The sequence below is a fragment of the Harpia harpyja genome, chromosome 3 (assembly GCF_026419915.1).
Source record: "Harpia harpyja isolate bHarHar1 chromosome 3, bHarHar1 primary haplotype, whole genome shotgun sequence".
Taxonomy (NCBI): Eukaryota; Metazoa; Chordata; class Aves; order Accipitriformes; family Accipitridae; genus Harpia; species Harpia harpyja.
The window spans coordinates 27,909,235-27,935,540 of record NC_068942.1 but is presented as its reverse complement, the minus strand read 5'-3'; the positions used below and the strand labels follow the sequence as shown (position 1 = coordinate 27,935,540).

The window sequence follows — 26,306 nt, the reverse complement described above, 5'->3', positions numbered from 1 at the left end:
CAGTGAACTTACTCCTGATTCTTCAACCAATCCGAGACATATACAATACTCATTTAAAAGTTGTCTTTGTTGTGACAATGTCTTGAGTGAACTTAGTTAAATTTTGTATGAGCATGTACTGCCCTTATGTTTCTCCTTTTGCCTTGGTACCAGCTTCTATTCACATGTGTTAGCCAGCGTTGTGTTTTCCTGTGGGTGCAAGGAGTCCTCAAATCTTTGCTGTTCTTACAAATGGCCAGTGTTTCTCCTTGCTCCACCACTACTCACTTTGTATAATTTTTTTACTTCTGTTATCTTTAGTGAAGTGGTTTATGTTAGACATGAGACCTTGCTAAGTAAGAACCTTTGGTTTTAGTTCTGGTCACTGTGAGAAGTGGGCCAGCAGAAACAGCTACTCATTCCCTTTTCCTCATTCCTGTATGAGAAACATTAGACCGTTCTGTGGGCACTACGTTCACACATAATTTTTCAGTGTCCCTCTTGTTGGCTTCAGGCATTCAGAGCAGCACGTTACTGCTGCAGCAACTTGATACTATTACACCAGTGCTCAGAATGACATCAGGATTTTCAGAAGGTAATTAGATGTTACTCAGAAAAGTCCCTGGTCCGATATTACTGACCAACAAAAAACTAGAAAGATTGGGTGTTAACATAGCATTGCGTGTAATTTAAACCACAGTGGACAACTACGCCATCTTCCTGGCTCCCTGCGTTATGCAGGACTTTATTTTTCTCAATATTCCTGCACTTTAGTTAAGTATATCTTTCACAGAAGTACAGTTTCCACCTGAAAGACATCAACAACAGAGACTTCACAAGTCTCCTTGATTTCTTTGTTCCAGTGTTTCTTGTCAATCCCACATTTCAAAATGTGCTTTTTATTTTACGCTTGGGCATGTAGTTTAAGCCTCCCAACAACTGGGTTTTTTTTTTAATGTCTGCTTTACATTAGAGAAACATTTAAAGTTTTTTCTCTGTAATCAAATCACCATTTCATTTATTTTTGAGAACATTCAACTAAGGTTCTTCAGCTCCCCATGTAAAGAATTTTCTAAAGTCTTCAAATAATTTTGTCACGTTGCTGTACTTTCTTAAAAATTTCTACGACTTATAATTACAGACTGCATGGAGTTTTCCAGACTCTGCCTTTACTATGTTAAGTACAGTGAAGTGAAATTTATATTTCCAAAATATAATTCCAAATATTTGGAAATTAATGCTTAATTTCAGTTGGGTATCTTTGTAGCAGGATTTTCCCTGAACTTGATGCCGTTTTTATAAATACTGTTTTTTCTGAAAATGATTTAATTTTTTAATATGATATTGCAGTGAATTCCAAAAATTCTCTTAATGCGAAGCATCAAAGCAACTTTGTTAGACAGCTATACTATGAAATCTAGAAACAGTCATTTTTCATTCTCAGTTGATCTGTAGAAGACCCAGGCCCAGCACGCAGCTAACATACAGAGCAGTTTGTGCAGCAGTTTCTGCTTCTTTGAGATCGTCTTGCTATCTTCTTGACCTTCTGGGCACTTTTTCTGGGATTTGGGCGCTTCTAGGAAACCTCTGAGGAAACAGGGTGCCTGCTGGTGCCAGGTAAGGCTAAGGTAAGGGTAGCTCTAGCAGCTTCCAACAAACTCCATCAGCTGTCCTTGAGCAACGGGTGCCTGCAGCCTTTCTTCTAGCTGACCCCTGATTAGGGAGGGTCGAGCACCCTTTTAGCCCATGCCAGGAAGAGGACTATGTAGCAGCCAGGCGATGCAGCAGTTTGTGCAGCGATAACAGAAGCAGCCGGTGGATGTGCAGCAGTTTGCACGGCAGTTCATGCAGAAAGGCAGAAAGGAGAGGCCAGCAAACTTTCTCTGTCCAGCATACGCATCCTTGAAGATGACCCAGGCGCTACCAAAGTAACTGTTTGCTGTTGGACTCTTGCACCCAGGTAGCTTCAGATGGAGGGCACAGCTCTGTAAGTTCATGGGGCCTGATGGGTTGCATCCACAAGTGCAGAGGGAGTTGGCTGATGTCATTGCAAAGCCACTCTTGATTATTTTTGAGTAGTCATGGTGACTGGGAGAGTTTCCTGAAGACTGGAAGAGAGCAAATATCACTTCTGTTTTTAAGAAGAAAGATCCAGGGAACTACAGGCCAATCAGCCTCACCTCAGTCCCTGGGAATGTGGTAGAGGAAATCTTCCTGGAAACCATTTCCAAACATGTGAAGGACAAGAAGGTGATTGGGCTAGTCTGCATGGATTTATGAAGGGGAAATTATGCTTGACCAACCACGTTGCCTTCTACAATGAGGTGACTAGCTTGGTGGATGAGAGGTGAGCGGTGGATGTTGTTGACCTCAACTTTAGCAAAGCCTTTGACACTATCTCCCATAACTTCATCTCGTCAACTTCATAGATAAGCTGACAAGGGACACGTTAGATAAGTGGATGATGAGGTGGATTGAAAACCAGCTGAACAACTGGGCCCAGAGGGTTGTGATCAGTGGCACAAAGTCCAGCTGGAGATGAGTCACTAGTGGTGTACCCCAGAGCTCAGTACTGGAGCCAGTACTGTCCAGCATCTTCATTGGACACAGTCCTGGAGAACTGATCCTGCTTGAGGAGGGGGATTGTAGTAGATGATCTCAAGAGGTCCAATCCAAACCAAATGATTCTGTGATTTTTATTTAACTAGCTCTAGCTTATTCTCAGCATAGCTGCCAACAACTTCATTTTTATGGATTAATAGGGGTTTTTTAAATGTTTCATATGGATTTAAACAGACTGCTTCTCCACCGTGGTGGTTTCCCTAGTTCCAATGATGAATTCAGTCCAAACATTTACAAAACGTTCTAGGATACCACAGCCTTAGTCTTAACTCTGTATTCATTGGGAAGTTGCAGGTGTCTTGAAGTAAATATTTTTGAAACAACTTCCTTATTTCCAGTTGTTGTGTTTATAATACCAAATACTTCACTTAAGAGGAAGTTATTTTACCATTTTCTTAGTAATAAATTAAACACCTCATAAAACTGAGTCCTTTGGGTTGTCATAGCTAGTGTTTCAGCATTGCTTTCACTAAAATTATGGAGGGACCTTGTGAAATTGCAATACTTTCCTTATGTTAATAATCAGTTTACTCTGTGACATTACAAGTTTTTCTAATCAAGCATGAATAAAATTATTATGGCACAGTGGAAAACAAGTAAATAAATGGGCGGGGAGCTGTTAGATTATCTTAACATAATTACTTAGAGTGACAACAAAATTAATTTAAATTCGGATTGCATTTATCTAGTTTATAGAACTTAAATATTTCTTTGACATAATTTGTTTTCTAGTTCAGTGAGTAAATGTTATACTCAACCAATTGTAAAACAAGCTTTACAGAGCAATGATAATTACTGCATAGTAGGTCAGGCTCCTGGCACAGTGCAAACAGTATTTTTCACAGCTACAGCTCTGGAGTTCTGGAATCTCTTTTAATCTTCTCAGTCCTTCTTGACTTTGATGTAAGTTGTTTTTAAGTATGTAAAGCTCCAGCCTGATTTTATCTTTAAGTTGGAGTGCTGTACGTTCCTTCACTTAGGTATTTAGCAGTCTAAAAATGATTAATGTAAAGGAGGGAGATAATTTTCAGTTTTTCTACCAGAATGTCTCTACCTTAAAAGCAAAGTAAATAACAAGTAAGGTAGGGTACAGCTTAAAAAAAAAAAAATTATATTTTTCCCACTTTGGTATTTAAAAATGGGATGAAAAAGGTTGTAATTTAGAATGCTGAAGACAGATTTGTCAGAAGATAGTTCTAGAATTTTTTTTTTTAATTTCTATGTTATTTTCCGTTGAAGAAATTAAAATCTAACTTCTAATGGAATAGCAGAAATTATTTCACTTTTAAGATCACATTTAGAATTTTCAGGCTCCCCTCCAAATACTCTATTATCAATATTTCTCTCAATGTCTCTTGGCAAAAGGTATAGCAACGTGAGAGAATAGGAAATCATTTCTCATAATTAAAAACTAAGGTGTTCATTATAAAATTATCTAAATGCAGTTGAAAAATATTTCTACAAGTGATTTTGAATTTAAAATGCACTTTTGTGAATACACTTGAAAAATTGTGATGGATTTTGTGTAGGGATTTGTTGGCAAAATAGGTTGTGGCGTTTCGCTTCTTGGCACTGCTATGCCTGTTTAAGGACTTTTTTTGACGTTTGTTACATGCATTTGAATAATATTATATAGTCTGGCTAGGTGGTCCCTTTTAGCATTTTATTAATATCAAAATGAAGAAACTAGAGTTTATTGAAAATCATTCCTAAAACTGGAAAGCCAAGGTTGGCTGCAGGAATGCTTCTGCATTAGCGAGGAGCTCCCTAACGACTTTTCTTCCAAAACAGGGGATTAAGGTCTGTGTGCTCTATTCTTCTGTGAGGCATGTTCCTGTGAAAGGCTTTAGTGGGATATGAGGGACAGACTTTCACTTGTTTTCTGCAAACAGCTTAATTTCTTGCCTTCTGGCCTTATTTCCTGTGAGTTTATTCAGGTTTAACATTTAATACAGAGGTTAATTTGTAATACACTGGTTACCATAATACATCCTCAAGGCCAAGGTTAATAGGATTGAAGAAGGAATTGTACATTCAAGTCCTAATGCTATATTACTGAAGTTAAAAAGGTTTCATTGACTGCGACATAGATTTCCAATTTAGGAAAGAGAATATCCAAACTATAAGATTTCTAAGGATTTAAAAAAAACCATGTGCAATTCTGACACTACCGAAGTTAATGACAAAACTCTTACTAACAGCAGTTGTGCAGTCATGTGGTTAAATGTCAAAGCCCTCTTTAAAAATTACCATTTTTGGCTAAATGCATGACGGAAAATAATGACTCTGTATTCAGGCTGTGCATGTGTTGTAGATTTGTAATTTTCACTTTGTGATCTGTCAAATAGTTGACTGGGATCCCGGAGAACCTTCTCCTGTCCCACAAGCAATCGGTAGATGCGCACTGTTGAGTAACTGGGTTGGATGGGTGATTGCTCTGATTTTTGTGATTCATTCTAATCTTCTGTTTCTAATTAGCTCTTGAAATGACTTTCTCACTGATACCACCATGTGACGTCTGCCTTCGTTGCCCTAAAATGGCAGTCTGGCAAGCTTTCCCTGGTAAAACATGGAGCAGAGAACTGTCACCAGCTTTGGGCTGGGCTGGGTTTCCCTGGGGTTAGAGGTGGTTGGAGCTCCGCAAGCTCCAGGTGAGCTGCCAGGAGCACCGGGTTGTGATTACAGACAGAGGGGGAAAACTGGGAAGTTTATGTGGACCAGGCATATCATCTGAGAGGACTGAGATGACCGAAAGCCTCTTTTCTGTACTCTGAATTAGTGTAGGCACTGCGACTTACCTGGCTGCTTGGTGGCAATTTTGGACGTCTGGAGAAACAGTCTTTTAACTGCCCAGCGCTCCAGTCGCACAGTTGCGTTTAGGTGCCCAAGGGGCTGGCGGGGTGGCCGTGGGCTAGGCACTCCAAGACGGGGGTCGTGACTTTCCACCTGCCTCCTGCTTCGGGTGTGTCTGTCCCTTTGTCAGTCTGGTTTTGAGGATTATTCGAGAGAATCTTGGTTTAGCTCGGTAAGCGAGTTACATAAGCCCCATTAATCTTGCATAATAACTATGGTAGTTAAGACTTTAAAGCCCAGCTTCCTACTTCCTCTAGAACTAGTTCCTGTTTTGCAATGTGATGATGTGTTTCAGGAACCGCTAATTAGCAGTTTCCCTTGAAAATTCACACAGGCTTATTCTAAGAATTTTTCCCTTCATACTCAAGTGTGGGTTCTTTAAATTATTAATTCCATAAATCATGTCAGCGTTCCTACATAACTCTGCTCGATTTTATCCTAAAATAATCCGCAGCTTATTTTTAGACACTAGGATTAGCGATCTTACTCTTCTATAGTTAGAGATACACGAATAGATGGATGCAACATGATGCAGCAGGGGATTACAATATAGACTTTGAATTCTTGCATTGTGTGTTGGACCTGCAGCGGTGCCCAGGGGCAGCAGTCAGAATCAGAGCACAAGCTTATGGAAGGATGCACAGAGCCTCTCTTCTGAACAGCTTTCCGTCTGATGTAAGGCAAAGCTCGTCAAGTCATTTCGATTAACAGAAGGGGCGAAGGAAGAGAGGAATAAAGAGTGCAGTTGACCGCGTACTTCAGCTAGGCACTCAGCTGGGATTTGCTGAAGCATATAGTTTCTCATTTATTTTATTTTTAATATTTTGTCTTTTTTGCCCCTAACCAAGCAGTTGTTATTTGACTGATTTGCGTGTGTATCGTAGCTGAAGTTTGTCCTATGGAAAAGAGGAAAGTAGCTGACTGTCCAAATTAGTTGAGGGCAGGCGTTCCATGAGTCAAGGGGAGAGGATACAATATCAGTAACATTTAGACAACTTCTTATCACATTGATTGCCAACAAAAATGTGTGCAGCACAAAGGAAATAACCAGCAACTGTTTTGGTTTTCTTTTCTTTAGATATTATTCTAAGTAGCATTAGACAACTTGTTGACACCACTTATCCTTTTTAAGTTAGCGTAGGTGGTATTGCATTTTTTTATTTAGTTAAAGGAAGTATGTGATGCCTAGAACATTCATTTATATTTTGAGTGGTCTTGTAACCTCAATATTTGCTCAGTGAACCCAACTAAACAAAGGTAACGAGCCTCCTGTGCCGGCTGTCTGCCCCATGCAGTGCAGCATCGGCGGTGCAGCAGCGAGTAGAGCACTCATGGGGCTGCCGAGACCCGCTTCCGAGCAGGAGATGGGAACTGTGGCTTTCCACTAAGCCCACTCTGTGAACCAGAGAGGACACCGAGATGTTTTTCACTTCTTCTTTCTTGCCAGAAGGAAGACTCAGAATCAAACTGTAAATATTTAGTCACGGTCTGGCTCATGGTCTGCTGAAGGCAAGGCCATAATGGGCTTATCAAAAACGTTCTTCTAATTGTTTTAATTATCCTAAACAAAAACATAAACTACTTTTCTCTACTTACACTCTTACTGTAGTATATATTTTAATTTTTTCCATACTGATGCTGGGAAGTCATAGAGAAGCAGGAGTGCTGGCAAGTAGGTGAAGCTGTGTGTATCCCTAATGTTTAAATCTCTGTATCTGAAAGGCACTGCTGAAAGGTAGTGGCCTTTTATGTATTTCTGTGTTAAAATTAAAATATCAGACAGTCTAGAAGGGTGCTTGCAGGAAAAATAAAAGTACTTTTGTTCTTCTAGAAAAAGCTGGTGCTTCATACTGATCTGTGTGATTGTTCTACAGGGGGTTTTGTGCACATGGCACATAGTATAACGACTAATAATATACTGATTGGATAAAAGGTAGGGCGAGTGTTTCTTCTGTGTTTCACTGGGTAAGTATTCCAGTAATTAGTAAATGACAGTGAAAAATAACTACCCCCAATTTTTATTTTTTTTTATACATGGTTTTTCAGAAAGTTTGTCAAGTTTTGACTTTGCAGTATGTCATAAATCACATTTTAGCTCATCTTGTAAATAGAGATAAAATTTCCTTCCCAACATATTCCATGTTTTCCTGTGTAATTAACACCTCAGTCACAGTTGTGTCTGCCAGTCAAAGCCCTGCCTTCTTCCCCCTGACACTTCCTTGATACTCTGTTTAGACTGCTGAGATTTTCAGTGTCATCCTCAGGATACTTTAAATAAGTCCAAACAGGAAAAGGAAGGTGCTTCAAGAAGTCAACAGTGTAGATCATTATAACTCAGAGGGACTATTTAAAAAGCATGAAGCCATTTATCTTTGTTTATTACTTATGTCATTACCTCTCAATCTGGTTTTCATACTTTCTAAGGCAAGTTTACTGTTTTTCAAAAAAGTGAGGAAATACTAGTTTCCATCTGTATTTCTGAAATAGAGCTCAGTCCAAAAGTCTAGTTCTAGCTAACAACAGCCCCCTTTTCCTGTGCACGTGTGCTTTTCCCAGTACTGTGCCTTCTGTCAGGCTGGGCAAGCTACTGGGTTGCCCAGTGAACTATGTCAATGAACTGGTCAAAGTCTAAAACAACTCTACTTTTTTGTGGGCCATCCTTAGCCCAGATGAGTTCCCAGCTCTGGCTCGTCACAGGGCTGGCTGGAGAGCGTTACCAACGCGGCAGAGGACATGCTGGGGGTGGGTGGTAAGGGGTGGCAGAGCCTTGAGCCCAAGAGAGGCACCTAGTACTGTATTTTGGTTCTGAAAATTTACCCTGAGCTGCCCCAGTTACAGCCCTGCATGTGCGAGTACTGGCGGGATTAAACAGCTCAGCACATAACACATGTCTCAGCTAGTTAAGACCCAGGAATTTGGCACTCCAAATATGCTGAGGTGGGTTTTTTTTTTCACGCTGCCCTTAAAACACACTGACTGACTGAGGACCTTCGTAAAACCGTGGTGGCAGTGAACGTGTTACGTGGCACAGCCCGGTGAATGAAACATCCCCACAGCCCTTGTTCGGTTCTTTCTTCAGCGTGAAGGGCTCCAAATCCCTACCTACCTCCTGCTTCTCGGGAGAGCCCCTGGCATCTAGGTTACCCTGGTGAGCTGCAGGGTGTGAGGACGAGGGACTTTGCACCCTCACTGTCATCGTCTTGTTTCCCCTCAGCATAGATCAAGATTAATGAAAGGGAGAGCATGAGAGTGGTTTCCTGCAGATCACGGCTCCCACCTGTGAAGAGAGAAGCTGAGATTTCGCTTTCTGTTCCTTAGATTACTTCTGCAGTTTGTGTGAGATCGTCATTTAATGAAACACAGAAGCAGCCTTAGAAGTAGGGACCATAGCTTACAGAAATACCCCTATGTGTTAATTGTGAGCTGTCAGCAAGCATTTTCATTTTTTAACTTCTTAAGCCAAGTTTTCACCAGGACATCCCCCTAATGCTTTTTGTTAATTTATGTTTGCCATATGCAAAGGAAAAATTTAGTCTTAATGGATAGAATACTTTTTTTCTTCATCATTGCACCTAGATATTAGTTGTTCTCAGCTGTTGTTTCTAAAAAATGTACATCAGATTTCAGCTCAGCATAAAGATGTAAATTACTGTAAATTACTTCCATTTTTATGTTGATCCTCTTAAAAAAAAAAAAAAAAGCATATGTGAATACAGCAGTCATTCAACCGAGCTCTGTAGTAAAAAATTGTAATAGTTACATGTGCATGTTTTTTAGAATCTGCGTGGAAAGTTTCCCATTAACTTAAGTAGACTTTTATGGACCTTAAGTTTTAATGCAAATGATTTTTCATGTGCATTATATACACAGATGGTAGTAATTGCACAAGGAAGGTGAATTGTTTTTGCAAACAAATCTCTGACTTTTCTGCTTGTTATCACATCCTGGAGAAGAAGGGTATGGGTGTTTGTTAATTGGGTAATATTGCACATATGTACTTACTGTGCAAGTCAGGGTGACTACTGCAGCACATTTAACATTCCAAGCTCTGTTATATTCAGATAAAATATAATTTCTTTACACCTCGTCAAGATGCTCTGTTTATAGCCCTATCAATGTGCACTCACATTTGAGACAAAGCTTTAAAATGTGACAGTAAATGTTACAGTGATGCAAATATAGTTTGTCATAATTATTAAAAACAATCCTAAAAGTACTCAAATTAGATAGTGTTGCAGTGACTGATACAGAGTATTCATTTTGGATAGTTTTAAAATTTTTTTCAAATAAACAAGGCAATAAATCTTGTCTTAAACAAAATTCTTATTCCAAATCAGTCACTAGCCGTAGCATTTATAAATGTCCGTTGTTCTTTTTTGTTTCCAGGGAAGACGAGGCAAACCAGGCCTCCCAGGAAAACCGGGGCCACCAGGACCTCCTGTGAGTAACTAACGAGCAGAATGGGAAATTTTCACTCTACCCTGGAACTTTGTTAGCATTTTTATAGCAGGTTACTTGATCATAATTAGAGTTGAAAACAATTGATCTGTGTGTACTCTGCCGTATCAAACAGCTACTATTGCTAGCCTTTTGATACAGCAAAGAGAAAAGGACTGGGTCCACAAATACGAGGGACTGGCCAGGAGGGAAAGAACAAGATGCACGCTTCAGCAGAGGAAGCAGAAATTGTCTGGCGTTTCAAAGAAAGACCGGCCATGTATGCTAAATGTGAATACTGTGCATTCATTCACTTTGCAAAATGCGTAATGCTCTGTAGAAGATGGGATAATTTCTGTCTCAGAGGGGTAATTTGAAAGATGAAGGGCTGTGTGAAGCATGAGCCAACTGTCTGAATGGTGGGGAGGATTATACCCAGTACTGGAATGAGCACTCAGCTGTAGTTCAAATGGGTTTACTGAAGAATTAAAAAGATTAAGAAATACATGACTCTATGAAAGGATTTGTAATATGAAGAACTAAAGCGTTTGGCTCAGATCTAAGAGGTTTGGGATTTTAATTATTTATTTTTTTTAATTGATACATGATTTCAAATTTGAAGTTGGGCACGGATATATTACTCTAGAATGAGCGCAGCCTTCCTTTGGTAGAGGAAGACTCGGTCATATTTGTAAAATTCCCTATATATTGTCTTGTAAAAATGCTGTTGTGCACACATACAAAACAGCGATTTGTTTGTGGTTTAAGTAAATTTCTACTGCTTTACATTCTTAATATCAAACAAGGATTTCATAATTCCTTTTTCTGCTTACCTAAAATAGGTAAAGGCCAGTAGTTTATGCATCAGAACATTTGATTTGTATGCTTCAATGTCACTGCAAGGGAAAACTCGTCATATTTGTAGAGAAGAGTATAATGCACTGCTGCATGAAATACAATGACTAAAATTTTATAAATATTTTTCCCCTTTTTCCTTGCAAAATGTGTTCAGAAAGAGGAGTTGATGATGGAGTTCGTTTATCCTGCATAAAACTAAATAGTTAAAAATCCCTCCCTCTCCCCCTTCTCCCCTGCATGTACTCATGTTGAAGCCTTGCTTATTTGAGTCTTTTCTACAGTTTGGGCTTCCTAATGCTGAAATGGTACTGCAGACTGCGGGAGTCCAAACAGAGGAAAGGAGTTATGCATAATCTTTCTTAACACAAATGCCAAAAATGACCTTTAAAAGAAAAAAAAAATCAAACCATGGCAGAGGTCAATGTTAGAGCTAATCTACTTAGCTTTTTGTGAACCAGTGAAAAGCTGTTTCTCCATTACAGATATCTGCCATCATAGATTTGCTGGCAGGTCAGGCTTGTGAAGATGTGTGACAGACATACCAGAAATCTTGAGTGGAAACTAAATTGCACCTTTATTACTCAGACCTATTTCAGATTCTCTTACAGCAAAGGGAAAGCTCAACTTCATCAGCATGGCAACATCCGTACAAGGAGCTCTGTATGGGTACTGTAGCCTAGCACTGCGTATCAGAAAAGGATTCCTCAAGCAGTCATGGCCTCAATATTGGTTAAAAGTATTTGTTTCCCATATTACTATCTTGATGCAGTCCTTACTTTGGATACAGCTACACCAGCATCTTGTGTTCCTTTTCCAAGACTGAGAATATAACACGTAGAAAAATCATATTCTAAAAGCAGTAATGCCTGCTAATGTGCATTGGCAGCATCCCCATGTTTAAAGTGCTACAGCTTGTACATACCAAAAAGACTTTAACAGGATCCATTGTTCCTTCTCTCTTTTTCAAGGCTCAAACCTTGTTAAATTTTGCTATATTGTGCTTCCAGTTACCCCTTGTCTTCTAATAGTGAGTAGTGGCAGCTTCCTCATGCACATGGATCTATTGTCAGCTTTTACTTTGGCCTTTCTGAAGTGCAGCAGAACTATCACACCTGCAGGGTGGTTCTTGTCGTAAGTTTGGCATACACAGGGTACAAAATGCTTAACAGATTGACTGAACATATCAAAATTAGACTCTCCAGCAAAAGTAAGTTTAGTGTTTGGTTGATGTTTTGGAAGAATAGGAAATTTGTCTTTGAGAAAAAGGAGATTCGGTCATTAATCGTTAGGGTAGCTACAGTACACACTGCGTGTTTGAAATTAATAAATTTGCCTGATTTATTTATCGGTTTATGCCATGACATTAAGTACTTAATTTAGGTATTAGAACAGCCAGGTGTTCGGTAATGACAAAAAAGCCTGTGAGAAGGAAAATCCTGCCTCCTGGAGGAAGAAATTGGTGAACAGGATACAATACTCGGGGGATTTGGTATAAAGGGCAGCCCTAAAAGTGTGTGCGGGGAGGGATTATGAGACTGCATTCTGAACAGTCAAAAGGGCTTTAAATTGGATACTACTAAGTGATGTGAGTTTTGATTAATTAAAATAATAATTTTTTACCTGCTTGTCGCATGGCAGCATTTAAGACTTTTCTAACCTTTTCTCAATACCTCATCTTCCCCCCCCCCCCCCCAACCTAATTTCTGGGGTGGGTGTCAGTAAAATTGATGCTTGTAGTGAGTTTCTAGCCCCTTAACATCATTTTTACATCTTTGGTTAAAAAGCTGTATCGGTGTCAGAAACGTAGATTGATTGGCAACTGGTGATGAAACCACTCAGTTAAAGTGGCACTCTCTGTGCAACTTCTTCCAGGTATCCTTTCTTTTGTGTCATTTTTCCCTTATCCTTTTTTTATGTAATTTTTTCCCTTTGGAGCAAATCCTATGCCCACAAAAAGCAAGGAGTCAATGGCAGTTTTTATTGATGGGTTATAAAAAATACTTCTGTAAGCCTACGCAGATTATTATCCTCCTATGAGTATTTTTTAAAGTTTATTAAATATTATAGACTTTTAAAGTGTTCTGTTATTCCCTTCTGGTTCAGAATTCATGGCTTGCATCCTTACTGTCTGATCTTGGTTGTGAGTACTGTTCTGTTATTTCAATACTGGAGAGCTGAGATGTGTGCTCACACTTGTCTCACTCCAGCGGGTAACAATTTATGCTGAAAACAAGGAATCCAAACAGGTTAAGTAGAACAGCAGCTCCCTCTAGTGCTTTTTGGTCCCTTCCCCCCTTTTAAAGAGCCTAAAGAGCAGTTTAAAGCTTCTGTTAAATACACTATTCATTTCACTCTCAGAAGCATTCTGAAAATTACGATTGTGAAATCAAAATCTCTGTACCCTTCAAATGTATTTCATACATTTTCTTGCTTGCATTTTCTTCTAAAGTCTTCTGAAAGCAATACTTTCACATGCTGTTATCCTGCTCGGCATGGCTCTTCACTGAAATTGAAAGGCCGATTTTGTGAAACAAGAAGAATACTGTGATAGTAGGATGCTGTGAGGTTGTAAGTACAGCATTTTGATCTGACTGCAGAACTGAACTGATAGCTTTTTTTCTGCCATAGCCACTATCAAAAGTATCTGTAAGACTTAGCAGTGCAGAAGGGGTTACTGGCAGACCATAGCTTGTTTTGCATATGTATAATGCATTGGCTTTCTAGTTCCTGCACTGTTTTTTGGTTGGGTTTTTTTTTTCAGTACTTAAAAGCAAATGTATGGAAGGTGTCTGAGCTTAGTATTTATATGCTGTTGGCCCAGTTCTGCCTTCTTCACTTAGGCAAAATGCTTTTCTGCTCTGGGGTTGTAGAACTACTACCTGACTGGTTTTCGTGGAGCTCTGTTAAGAGGAGATCATTTATTTTTCTGTTTGTCCTGCTTAGAAAATAGCTGTGTGATGTCTGGCACTGTTTTACGTATTATGGTCAGTCGTGGGAGGTTTTGGGGTTGGGGGGGGGGGTTGCTGGTTTTTTTTATTTTTACTTTTACTTGAATCAGCAGCCCAGTATTTCTATTTACATAGGTGGGCTAGAGGACAGACAAAAGAGTTTTACTGGTTTCTCCATTAAGGGTTAATTTTATCTTTTCTGTCCCAATTTTCTCTGTCTCTACTGGAACTGTTATGACTGGAGGAATTCCATTTCTTGATAGTTCCCATTTTACTGGGACACCAGATTGTTTTTAAAATAAAGAGTGCCAAGCTAGAGTTGTGCTACAGACTTCCACCGGTATAACAGCATGCTTTGGGGTGACTCTGAGCACGACTTCTGCCTGGTGGTGTTTGGCAGAAGGGAAGTGCTATCAGTACTGGTTTTTAAAGGTAGGAAACATGAGGACTACCTGATGTGGCCAAGTACCATCTTGTCCAAGAAGCTGTCTGTAGCAGAGGTGGGAAAGAAACTTTAGGTCTGCTAACTCACAGGTTAGTAAACTGCAATCACGATTATTCATCCTCTTAAACCTGCTGTTTTCTACCAACACATCCAGTGTTATTGTTTGCAACCAGAATAGATTTATTTCACGATTGCTATAGCCCTTGAAGCTCATCATTCAGTTCATCATTTATCTTTGCAAGGGGCTGAACTTCATATCTTTTATCTTCACAACTATTCTTGCTTGGAAGATTAGCTTCGTGTTACTCCTTAAAGTCTTAAATTAAAATAGGGTTTCATTTTTTGTTTGTGTTGCATGTGAGGCACGGACTACTTGAATTTCTTCATTTAATTCCATGCACTTTTGGTCTCTTGTTATTCAGTGTGTATGTTAGTGCCACCAAACTAGTTATCTTAAGTAGCCAGCAGTTTGCCTTGGAAATCTAATTTCCTCTGCCTCAGGAAATACTGTCATTCCTCTACCAGTATTTTGAAAGTGAATGAATGTTACCAATTAATTACAATAAATAGAAAATTAAAGCAATGATAAGTGAAAATTGTCAATATTGGAAATGCTTATGTGGTAGGATGGAAATGGCTGGCAACGGTCGGTCATATTGCTTGTTCCTGTGCATTTAAGTTTTTAAAATGCATATCAAAATGTAATTTATTTAATGTATTCTTTTGTGGCAGACGTCATGCCTTCATCATTCTTCCCATTTGCTCTTTGGAATAGTTACACAATATTGCACATCTGCACTGATGAGTTTCACGATTTTTTACATTATAGTAATCAGAAAAATAGTATTTTATTTTAATGGGCAGGCACAGATCTGAAATAGATGGATAAAGAGATCACACTGAGTCACTTGCAGTGCTGTGTTCTCCAAAATGGCCTGTTCTTGAGATGCAACCAGTGCAATTTACTTCTTACACATTTTACTGCATGGACTGTGAGATTGGGTAGACCTTTTCAGCAGTCTCATCTTTACAGAAATGCAAATGAACTATAGAAGTTAAGGGAGAAAACTACATTATAAACCCAGTAATTTCACAGTTTGGAGCTATTTACTTTTAAGCACCTGTGTTTCTATTCCTGCCTTGTCTGTAGAAATAACATCTGAAACCTGTTTGTAATTTTGGAAAACAAGCAGGATGCATTTTCAGTTCTTTTCTTATTCATACAACTGTACTCTCTGTGTGCTTCACTTGTCTCAATTACACAACTTAATATTAAAAAAGAAACCCCGCTCAAGTGAGCTTCAAAGTGGCAGATGTGCAAAATTCTCATTCAAAAGCTAGAAATGGCCTGTACGATAATTCTTCAGCTCCTGTTAATTCCATTGCTTCTCCACTTGCAAACCAATACTACTGGTTCTTTTTTTTTGTCTGTAGAGACTTCAGAGTAGATTATGCAGCTGTATTAGTGGAGAGAAACAGTGTATAAGGGAAGAAAGAGACTAGAGTTTAGGAAAACACCCTTGAATAAAAGTATTTTTTTGTTCTTGTACACTCATTTTATTAATTTTATTTAAGAAAGAATGATGGAAAGATAAAATCATTAATTTCATGTCAATTTTTGAAAATGGAAAGACTAAAACCAAAGAGGTGGTTTACCTCTGGTAACACAAAGGCTGTGGCATAGTCAAGAATGCAACCCAAATGCCTTAAGTTCCCCTTGACTGCCTTTGTCATGAGACAGTTCTGGGGTTTTTTGAGGTTATGTCTGTTTTTCAAAACCATGACATATACAAAGGCTTTCCATTTGTCAAAAATTATTTATTTGATGTACAAATAATATCTGAGAGGTTGCAGTTGGTGGCAGATACAGTATTCAGTCCTTCCTGGGTTGTGTGGTTGCAGCAGTTTCATTTGTGGAAAAACAGTAAAAGAAACAACATGGTGGCAAAGAGAAGGGAGAATAAATTTTTATTTTTGACTGCTTGCAGGATGACAGAATCCTGCAAGGATTCTGGATTCAAGGATTCAACACTGCAGGGTTACAGCATTGAAGTTGAGACATCTAATAAGTAGGCAGTGTCATCACGGTTCAGTCCCAGTTCTGGACTGCCATCTTTAATATGGATATCGAAGTAAAAATTCTGCCATTAACTTCAGAAATGAGAGTTGAGTGAGCATCTCAGTCAAAACATCATGACTATGTTTATCTTATTTTTCAACATAAATTTGAAGTGACAATTCACTTTTAAAATAAAGTGAATGGAAAAATCTATGGCCTTTTATCTCTTCCAGTGTTGGAAAATAAAGAGGGAGTGAGGCTCCTGTGATGTTTCATGTGGCTTCCAAATCTTCCTAGTGTCCCCTAATATTTAAGTACCACTATCTTTCTGTAACAATGTAATCACAGTAAAATACATAGGATCATATTTCCTAATGTAGTGATGATGTCTCAGAACACGCCTGTCTTGTTCTTGTATGCTGCAATAATGTTCTGCCAGGTCTTACTGATCTATCCATCATTTTTAATAACTTTTGCCTATTTGACTTTAATTTGGCTTTACCAACTTCCTAGGTTTTGGTACCTTCAGACTCCATGGGAACTTTGCAATTGCCTCTCTTTTACTAGTTACTTGCCATCAGATTGGAAGTGTAGAAAGCTGTTTTCTTGTTACAATGCGTAACAGCAGAATATTTCTGTTGTGTGATATATGTACAATAACAGTGCACATAAAACGATTAACAAAGACCATATACAAAATCGAAATGTGCGATAAAAACTCTGCCTAATCACTGGCATAGCATCTTTGACTGATAAACAACCTCCATTTTTTTGAGGAACAACCGTTTTCAAAACTGAATAGAATTCCATTTCCTAAAGCAATCTTTAGGGTGCATGTATGCCAGCTATGTTTTCCCCACTAACACAAAAGCTGCAGAGGGTAAATTGTCTGTAATTCTAAAAAGCCCCAGAGGAGGAGAGTTGCCTTTGTGCCCTGTTTCTGTTAAATGCAGGTCATTCAGACCAAGTGACTTAATCGAGTATGTTGTAATCTTGTTAATGTAGTCAAATGTTTCTTATAGCCATCATGAGTGGCTGTAGTTCACATTGCATGATGTGAAAATTTCAACTTAAAGAGAGATACTATGCTAATTTGTAAATTTAACTGAGTTTTAGTTCATAGGATCTTGACTGAACTTTTTGTGTTCTGCCCTGATTTACAACACTTAAAAATCTCACTGAGGATATGATTTATGGCAGATTATGTCTAAAAATGTTTTATTTTTTCCCAAACACATGTGTTTTAATCTTTACATCCTAAGCCTACATTTGTGTAGGAAGTTCCTTCTCCATTGTTGAAATTCTCGATGAAAGGTGTGTGTTTAAGTATAAACTTGCAATGCTAACAGAACTGGGAAATCAGTCTTTTGGAGAATTCTGGAATTCCTCAATTTCACTTTCTGTACTTCAAATTAAAAATCTCGCTGTTTACTTACACTAGGAGCTGCTTCTACATCAAAACTTGTGCTTTGAGTTAGTGGAAAGAGTTTTAAAATGCTGCAGAACAAAGATGCTGCTCATACCAGAAGGGATTTATATTAAAATTGATATGGATGTCACCTCTGCCTTCTCTGCAAGATTGATTCACTCCAAAAGAAGTTGCCAGTTTTCAAAACTCAGGGATTTAGAAACTCACTCTCCTTCTCCACTGTGCCTGAAAAAAGATATAATGAACTTACAGAAAATAATTTATTGTATAATCAAATAAAAAAATCTAAACCCTTTTACATGACCACTGCTCTTTGAATACAGGTATGTAAACATAACATTAGTTAAATTAAAATGACCTTCTGGTGGATGTTTTTCCATATAGGGTCCTTCTGGACTAAAAGGAATTCTGGATTCATTGAACAAGCATTACAATGAGGTATGGAGATTTCATATAGTGTCTCTGTGTGTGTGTGTTTATGACTAAGAAGTATGTAAGGTAGGAATGACCACACCTTTGATCCCTGTGAACCACATTCCAAATTAATCCAAACGGTAGATCCTTCCCTGTCCCCTTTCTGCGTCCCTGTAGAGGCTCAGGCCACACTCCAGTCACATACCTACTGTGTCATCTATCCTGCTGCCATGTGTCTTACCTCCCACCCATCTTCTACTCACATATTTTTGCCTGGTATAACTTAAAAAGGAGGTGGGTGGACCACCTAGCTGTTAGCGTAAAGCACCAGCTCCCTATTTCTAAACCTCATTGCTCTAAACCATACTTGACATTTCTTCTTTCTTGACCTACTCTGTTGTGATCCTAAGAGTAGAATAAAAAGACAGGGAGACATAATATTAAAAGATCTGCTAGCAATCCATGAGAATTGTCCTGATGTTTTTATTATAGACTAATAAAAATACTGTCTTAATTATAGAACGTCCTGCAGCTACAAGCACTTCATTGAAAAAAGTTAAAATTGCGTAGGACAGTGTTCCATGTGACAGAGCTCTTAAATTCTTACCACAGATTTTTCAGATCATTTAAGTGGTGGTAGTGTCTGCCATTCTAAGGGATTGTAATTCAAAGTTCACACAAGTTTTCTTAATTAATGCCAAAGTGAGTATGTAACTTGTCTGATTAGAAAATCATATTTCAAAGATTGATGAAGCACTATTACAGGAATATTTGCTTAATACAATGGTCACTGTGTGTATCACACCTTAAGTCATGCAGGTCAAGCCTGGAAGACGTGCATTTCTTTTAATATTAAAATACAAACTATAAAGAGCAGGTGAATTCTGGACATTTTTCTTGTATAACATACCCAGATGAGTACTAAAATCCTTTTTTGAGTAGGGATTCTGGAGTGAAATTTATGGCAAACATGTCTTTCCAGTTGCTTTATCATGGAAGTGATTTCTTTGATATTTCTGATATTTAATCCATTCCAAATCAATATATAGCACCTTAGAACATGCATTAGGAATTCAGCATAGTTTTATATGCTGTCCTGGACAGGGCCATTTTCATACCTGGAGACTTAGTTTCTGGTTCAGGTCTGCCATTTCGTATGTATGTGTTGAAGTTTTCTGTATTTTGGTTTTATACCTTTCATTTTCTTACCAGTTTCTTTTTCCTGCCAAAGACAGCTTTCACTGATATCAGCCCCACTCCCTCTGTCAATACCATATTTATTGTAACTCGTTCCCCACCTCTGGACTATTAATCTCTTTTACCCTGATAGACCCTTTAAGGTTAATTCTGCAGGAGGAAATACAAACAGTGGTGATCTTCAGGAACTGGCAAGCATCTGTCTCCAAAAATTATGGGGTTTATCATTATAAGACTCTTAAGAATTCCTAAGGTGTCTTATATTTCCTAATTCACAATATTCTGGAAAAAATGTAGACCAGCTGCTCTGTGTCTATAAATTAATCATCTTTTAAATCCTGTACAGCTTACCAACTTTCTTCTTCCTTCAGCTGTCTAGTTTGAATTTTTTAATGACTCTGTCATGAGCAATTAACTGTTCAACAAGGAAATGCTGTTTGGTTTCAGATGAGAGAGGAGATGGCTTTCTGATTCGAGTAGCAGGTTTTACATACGCAAATTTTCTGTAACTACCTGTTTGGATCTTCCTAGAGTCAACTGAAGTCTCCAACTGCTACAGCAAACGTATTAGTTTCTATACATTTTATGATGGGAATGGGATATTCCCATCAAGGACAAGACTAAGACATCAAAGAGGTCATCGAAGACAAGGACAGCTTGTCTGCTTTGCCATTGATTATTCATTAAGGCAGGTGTATGCACCAGTAACTTTCCTTTTTTCCCCACACTATTATGTGGTATGATAAGTGCTGATTTTGTTCACTGCACCTTGGAGGTACCAAGCAATCCTTCACATTCCAGTATATAATTTGCAATGTGCCTCAATTATTTGCATTTGTAAAATGATATTTCAGTGATATTCTGAGGTTTTTGAGATTCCTTACACCACAGGAAACGGTCTTGTCATTTTCCAACATTTTATGCAAGTTCTCAAGGATCTCACAAGGTCTTCTTTCAGTTTTGTTTTTTAAAGTGTTTAAATTGTGACCACATTTTTGTTGCTGTAGAGATTTTAACATCTTTTTTTTTTCTGAGGATATTAGCATGGCTTCTTTGCATTGGTGTTTCTAGGAATCATGAGAAACTGCTACCAAGACATGTGGGGGATCGATGAGAGAGATCTTAAGACCCATCATAATTAATAATGTCTTTTTTTCTATAATTTCTCTGTTTCTTAGCAGATTATTTGTGATTCTTCTGATTTCTTAAGGGCAGGGGGGGAGACAGTGCTGGAGCATTTCTTCCCTCACTGTTCTTCCTTTGTGCCTGTTCTTGCAAGGCGTGTGACTATTTTTATATTCCTTTATATTCCTTCTTGTTGTGTCTTTTGTGCTTTCAGAGTAAATTAGATGCTTTGTGTGTGTTCAATACATGTATTTTGTTCTCTTTGTTATGCCAAGAAACTGGTTCTGCCCTGCTCTGTAGGTTACATTCCTTCAGTGATTGGTAAATGATGCCTCATGATTTGTGTTTATACACTCGCAGGCCTCTGTTATCATCCTTTACCTGGGCTTTCAAGGCCTCTGCTTGTCATCTTTCCTACTTACCAGTTTTCCGTACATAGATATAAGGTCACTTCAGTCAAACCTGCTTCTAAACATCTTTGGAAAGGGCATACAGATCAGTTTAATCTAAAATGTTCTTCAACTCGTAAAAATAAAAATGAAACTGCAACACGAAACAATTGAAACTACATCATGATCTGCTCGGGAAATGTATCAAAATCATTATAATTCATAATAATTATAGATTATTTTTGAATAATTCTTTATCACTTTTCTAAGATGTTTTTCTTTGGCTTATTTTACTTATATTTTGTTGTAAAGAGCAAATGACCTATAAATATGCAAAGTGCATAAAAGTAGTTATTTGGTCTAATACCTTTTTTTTCCTCCATGTATGTAAAAGAAATGCACAGCTCAGAATAAATCATAACTTCTAGTATGCTCATAATAACAAACATCTAGATTGTTCTCAGTCAAGCAGTAGTCAGCTCCTTCTCAGCAATACTCAGGTTCCCTTCTTCGGGTATCTGCCTCTTGCTCTGGAGCTCATTTTGATAATTAGGGTAGTAACACTGCCCTAACCCTAAACACTGAAGATCCTTCAGGACATTAACATTTATAAAATAATTATGAATTTTATTCAGGTTATATTCAGTTATCAACTTCTGAAAATATTAACAGAGGGTACATGGCACTTTTATTCGTCGTGATGTTTTCCCATTTTAGAGGTACGGAAACTGGAACTTGGCAAGGGGAGCTGGCTTGCTCAGGGTTCCCATTCAGCTCAGCGGCAGATGGTCTAGGACTTGGACTCCTTGGGTCCACGCTCGAGCTCATTTTTCAGGGTCATTGGTTATTTGCTTTTTCCATTATCATTAAAAGAAAACATGTTCCCCTTAGGTAGTCTGAGCCTGGCTTTGTGAAGAGGAAACAGCTTGCTTTGTATTTTATTGTGTCTTTACCTTGTACGGAAGAGTAAATAGATGCAGTGCAGTAATACCTGAGCAAGTATACAACCTGAACCCCTGGTCCTCAAATCTGTCTGTTTTCTTTGAGAAGCAGTGTGAGGAGCCTGTTGATCATATGCATTCCCTTTCCTTCTCTCTCACTGCTGTAGTAGACTTAAATGAGTTCTATTTTACATTTCATGCTGCTCAAAAGTAAAAAGCTTGTGTTTTTGTCATATGAGAGAAATGATTTTTACTGTTCTTTTTAACATACTTCAGAAATGTACTGTAATAATGAGCAGAAAAATACATTCTTTGCATTGAGTTAAGACCAAAAAAAATCACAGATTTGCATAGCAGTATTCAACATAGACATTTCCCTTTTATGCTTTTGTTCACCTTCTGCTAGTCTGACTGGAGTATGAACGCATGACAAAGGATGTGTTGCTGCAATACATTACTCAGATGTACTGCACGGGCATTTAGTATCCCTTTCTAGTAGTAAATGAGGACTTCTGAATTCAGATACTGGTAAATTACGTGAAATTGTTGCGGTAAATAAATTGTAACTGTAAATAAATGGTGACATGTTCTTTTCTCTGATCTTTGTGGTGATATTTCTTCGCAGAGTGATGCAAGACTACTAGGATTACTTGGGACCCCTGGACCTAAAGGCCAGAAGGGAGATGTTGTAAGCATTTTGGATTAATTTGGAGAAATTTCTAAGTGCCTATCTAACCTGGCTCTGCCACCCTTATCGCAGTATCTTTGATTTATCACAATGGTGAAGGAATAGATTTTTTAGATACAACTGGCTCTTTGATCTGTGTAGTCCAATATGCAACTATTCATGCTATCCTGCAGGTGCAGCACATGAGTCTTTCTCCTCTAATACATGATAACCAGAAAGGGAAAATGCAGGAAGAATTGTATGTGGTTTCTATAACATTGAGGAGAAGTCAAATGAGCTGGCCTGCCAGTTAGGGAGAAAAGACTCTTAAATGTTGAAATTCAGAAAATATTTTTAATAGTAAATCATGAATATTTAAAGCAGTTTCTCTGTAACAGTAGGACTTGCTATAGCAAAAATACTTACACTTGGCCTCTAAAAATTACGTGGAGGTCAAATTCTGAATCCATACCATATGACAGTGTATCGTTTGTAGGCGTCTGTCCTGTTTAAACACTGGAATGAATTTTTAACAATTGTCTCTCTTCTTCCAAGTTTAAAAGGCATCCAAGTGCTCTGGATGTGTCACAGGATTGACAATGTTTTATATTGAGAAGCCTGCAGATCTGCTGTAGAAAACAGTCATTTAAATTAATTTGCAGATGTTTAAAGCTCAGATTTCCATTGCGATAAAAGCTAAGATTTTGTGCCCTACACAGAACAAAGTACAGTTGAAGGAGAGGAGGAGTTTATTTGCATTTGTTAGAATATAAAAGGTTTTAAATATAATTTTTTTTGTTAAAAGGGTCAAAAAGGAGAATTGGGAATGACCGGCACAAAAGGAGAAAAGGTAAATTAAGTCCTTACTTCTGTGCTTATGTGTGATAGTAGAAGGTGGCTGAATGTACTGATTATGAATCAAATCTTGGAAAATATACTTAGGATCAAGAAAATATATTTGGGCATAGGAAAAGCTGTTAGTCTCTCAATGTCCTTAGTAATTTACTCAAGCCCCTCCTTGAGAGAGTATTTTCGTACGCAAATAAATTTCCCTGTTCCAACAGCTCACAAAGTCCTTAACTTTAAACACATTCAGACTTTTACTGAATACCAGGTTAAAATTATGTTTATATAAGTTTATGACCAGTGATTGCCTCATGAATTAGACGCCATTCATACTTTTTCATGTTACGAATGTGATCTTCAATATCTATATGAAAAAACAGGAGTCTTTAAATTATTAAAATTCATAAATAAACTTCCTAATTTAATATCTTTTGGTTTAAGTTTAAATTTTCCAGAAAGATGGCAGGGCGGGGGTGTTACTGGGGAATAGGTGTGTATTGTGTTTTTCTAGGAACATGTGATGTACCCAGTTCTTCATCTACTGAATAACAGGCATTTTGCTATTCAGCTGTTAAGCTTCCAGTTGGTTTCTTTGGTCGTATCCTTGTGTATAAACCATTTTCATGCAGGCAGAAACTGTTTTTACTCTGTCGATATGACAGATTCATGATTTTGTGTGTTATAAAGCACTTGTGTTTGAGAATTTGTCAGATTTGTACGCAGCATCGCTCTTTTTAGTTCACGTTGCTGACCCTCCCTTGTGCTCCTGCTTGAAAGGATCACGCATGTCGTGGTCTTGCAATTAAATCAGCATCATCTGTCAAGTAAACTTTTGTAGTCCACATACTTTTATTTTATATAGGTTTAAAAAAAAAAAAAAACACCAACATTTTTCAAGGACTCTTCACAGAAACCTGGCATATGTACTATTTACCAGTTGAAATAAATCTGTGTTAACCTCTTCCCTATGTTTCCATAGGGAGAGCCTTCTGAAAAAGGGGACAAGGGAGATCCAGTAAGTATAGCTGTTTTGAACTGATGATGTGAATAATTTACATTTGATATGATTTTCATACTGTATTCATGCTGTAATTCTTTTCTTTGTACACTTTCATTAGACTCAGTGATTACGTAGGATAGCGTATGTATTGTCTCCTTCTTACACATGTATCAGGTCCACACAGGTTATAAATAAAAAACAGAAATGCCCTGTTCTTCAGCATTTCTGTAGTTGGTATAGTCCATGAACTGAGTTTAAAGTACACACGTTTTTTGTTCCCTGAAGGTTCTTTCTTTCACACAAGTTATTGCACAAAATTGTATGTGGGCTGAACTGCATTATTTTAATTTTTACCAGTTTCCAGTGTGGCATTTAACATCAGGCGGTTTTCCTATAGCCATTTTATATGTGCATAATTTTTTTATTTTGGGGGATATTTTCAGAACACTTATTCTGTAAAAGTCAGTTTACATGTGTTGCTTATTTTTAATTAACTATTGTCCTCTCTTATGACATTTGACAAAAGCTAGTTATGTTGTTTAATACACAACTGAAGGTTGCTCAGATACTTGTGATTAACATATTATAATGACCAAAATAAGGCATACTGTAATAATGTGTGGGTTTGGAGATGAATACTGTGTCACTAGTAGAGACTTAGTGGTAACAAATAGGCTTTAGACTGGAGAAGCTCTTAAGCAAACGTGGTGTTTTCAAACAATTTTTCTTTAAAACACTAGGAAAACCTGCAAACAGAATTAGTTTGAAAGAGGAATGCTTTTCAGAGGTTGCAGAAGGCATCAGAAATTCTTTAATGCTTTCTCAATATTTGTTAAGTTTGTAAACTATATTATAATATTTTAAAGTAGCAAATTAAACTCTTATTTAAGTTAAAGTTTTAACTTCTTATGGTTGTACCTGCTATTTTCAGGGAGAAACTGGAATGGAGGGATCAAAAGGAAATAAGGTATTTTTTGACTTGTACTATATACATCACTGGGGTACATAGATGATACTGGGGACATAACAGTAAATTTGGATTTTTTTATTTTCTCAAACAATATCATTAGGGTGAAACAGGAGACCCTGGACCACCTGGTCTTACTGGAAATCCAGGATCAAAGGTAGGTGAAAGGTATTTTAGTGGTATTAACAGCCATTACATTCTATGCTGTTGTATAAGAGGATTCTGAATGCTATCAACTCTTTAGCTAGTATTAAAGGGCAGAGAATGCAAATAGTTTATATCAAAAGTTTGTGCATGGACCATGGCTATTTTAGTTCATAAAACTCTTGTTGATCTCAGTATCAGTCAGCAAGGAATATTTATGCAAAGCTCAAATGTTATTTGGTCACTCAAGAATATGAGTACCCATTTTGCAATTACAAATCCACCAGTAGCTGGGTGTATTCTCTTCATCCATCAGTGAGGCAGGGGGTACCACTGCCAGTACGTTAGTGGTTCCTATGTTTAATCCTATGAGACTGCAGGTAACGTCACAGTAGTCATTGCCTCTCTTTGAAGAAAGTAACTGAAGCACAAGTGTTCTTGAGAATCTCTCATGATGCCTTGAATTGTATCAAATAAAGGTAGAATTGGAAACTGTGAAAATGTAACCTCCACCCAATACCGTACATGTTGGATGTGATAGTACCCAAGTTCCTTAGATTGTCAAAAGAAGTCCCAGGGGGAATAGATGCAGCTACAGGGTCCATGAAACTGTGGTCTTAAAAATGATTTGTCACTCTAACTCCTTAGACTGCTCTTTGGAGGCTAATGTCCTTCCTTGGTAGGAGCTACTGAAATAATTGTTGTTACTGCAGTGGAAATCTAGGTCACCCTCACACTGTATACCTTCCAGAAGAGGCTCATAGAGATCCAAAGGATCATTAGGTTTCCACCAAGTCATCCTTTTATCTCTACATTTCAATCCCCCTTTCTTTCAGTGCTCTGGAGTCCTTCTGATGAGATCTGTTCCAAAAAGAGAAGGAACACCAACCACATAGTTAAAAAATCTCTTCTAGATATCTCCCTTGAGGGAGGAAATGTTGATTTACTCCTTTTGTTTTGTCTTTCCCTTTAGGTAGTGCTTTTGT

The 26,306-nt window shown here is 37.9% G+C and overlaps 1 protein-coding gene across 5 annotated transcripts in view; it reads left to right on the top strand.

Moving 5' to 3' along the window:
• COL19A1 (collagen type XIX alpha 1 chain) overlaps window positions 1-26,306 on the top strand; it is a 199,407-nt gene that overhangs the window by 124,561 nt on the left and 48,540 nt on the right. For all 5 annotated transcript variants that reach the window (XM_052781799.1, XM_052781796.1, XM_052781797.1 and 2 more), the window contains 7 exons: window positions 9,841-9,894; window positions 18,015-18,068; window positions 22,322-22,384; window positions 23,169-23,213; window positions 24,189-24,224; window positions 25,141-25,176; window positions 25,280-25,333. In XM_052781799.1, the coding sequence (XP_052637759.1) occupies window positions 9,841-9,894; window positions 18,015-18,068; window positions 22,322-22,384; window positions 23,169-23,213; window positions 24,189-24,224; window positions 25,141-25,176; window positions 25,280-25,333 (342 nt within the window). The remainder of the gene's footprint in view (window positions 1-9,840; window positions 9,895-18,014; window positions 18,069-22,321; window positions 22,385-23,168; window positions 23,214-24,188; window positions 24,225-25,140; window positions 25,177-25,279; window positions 25,334-26,306) is intronic.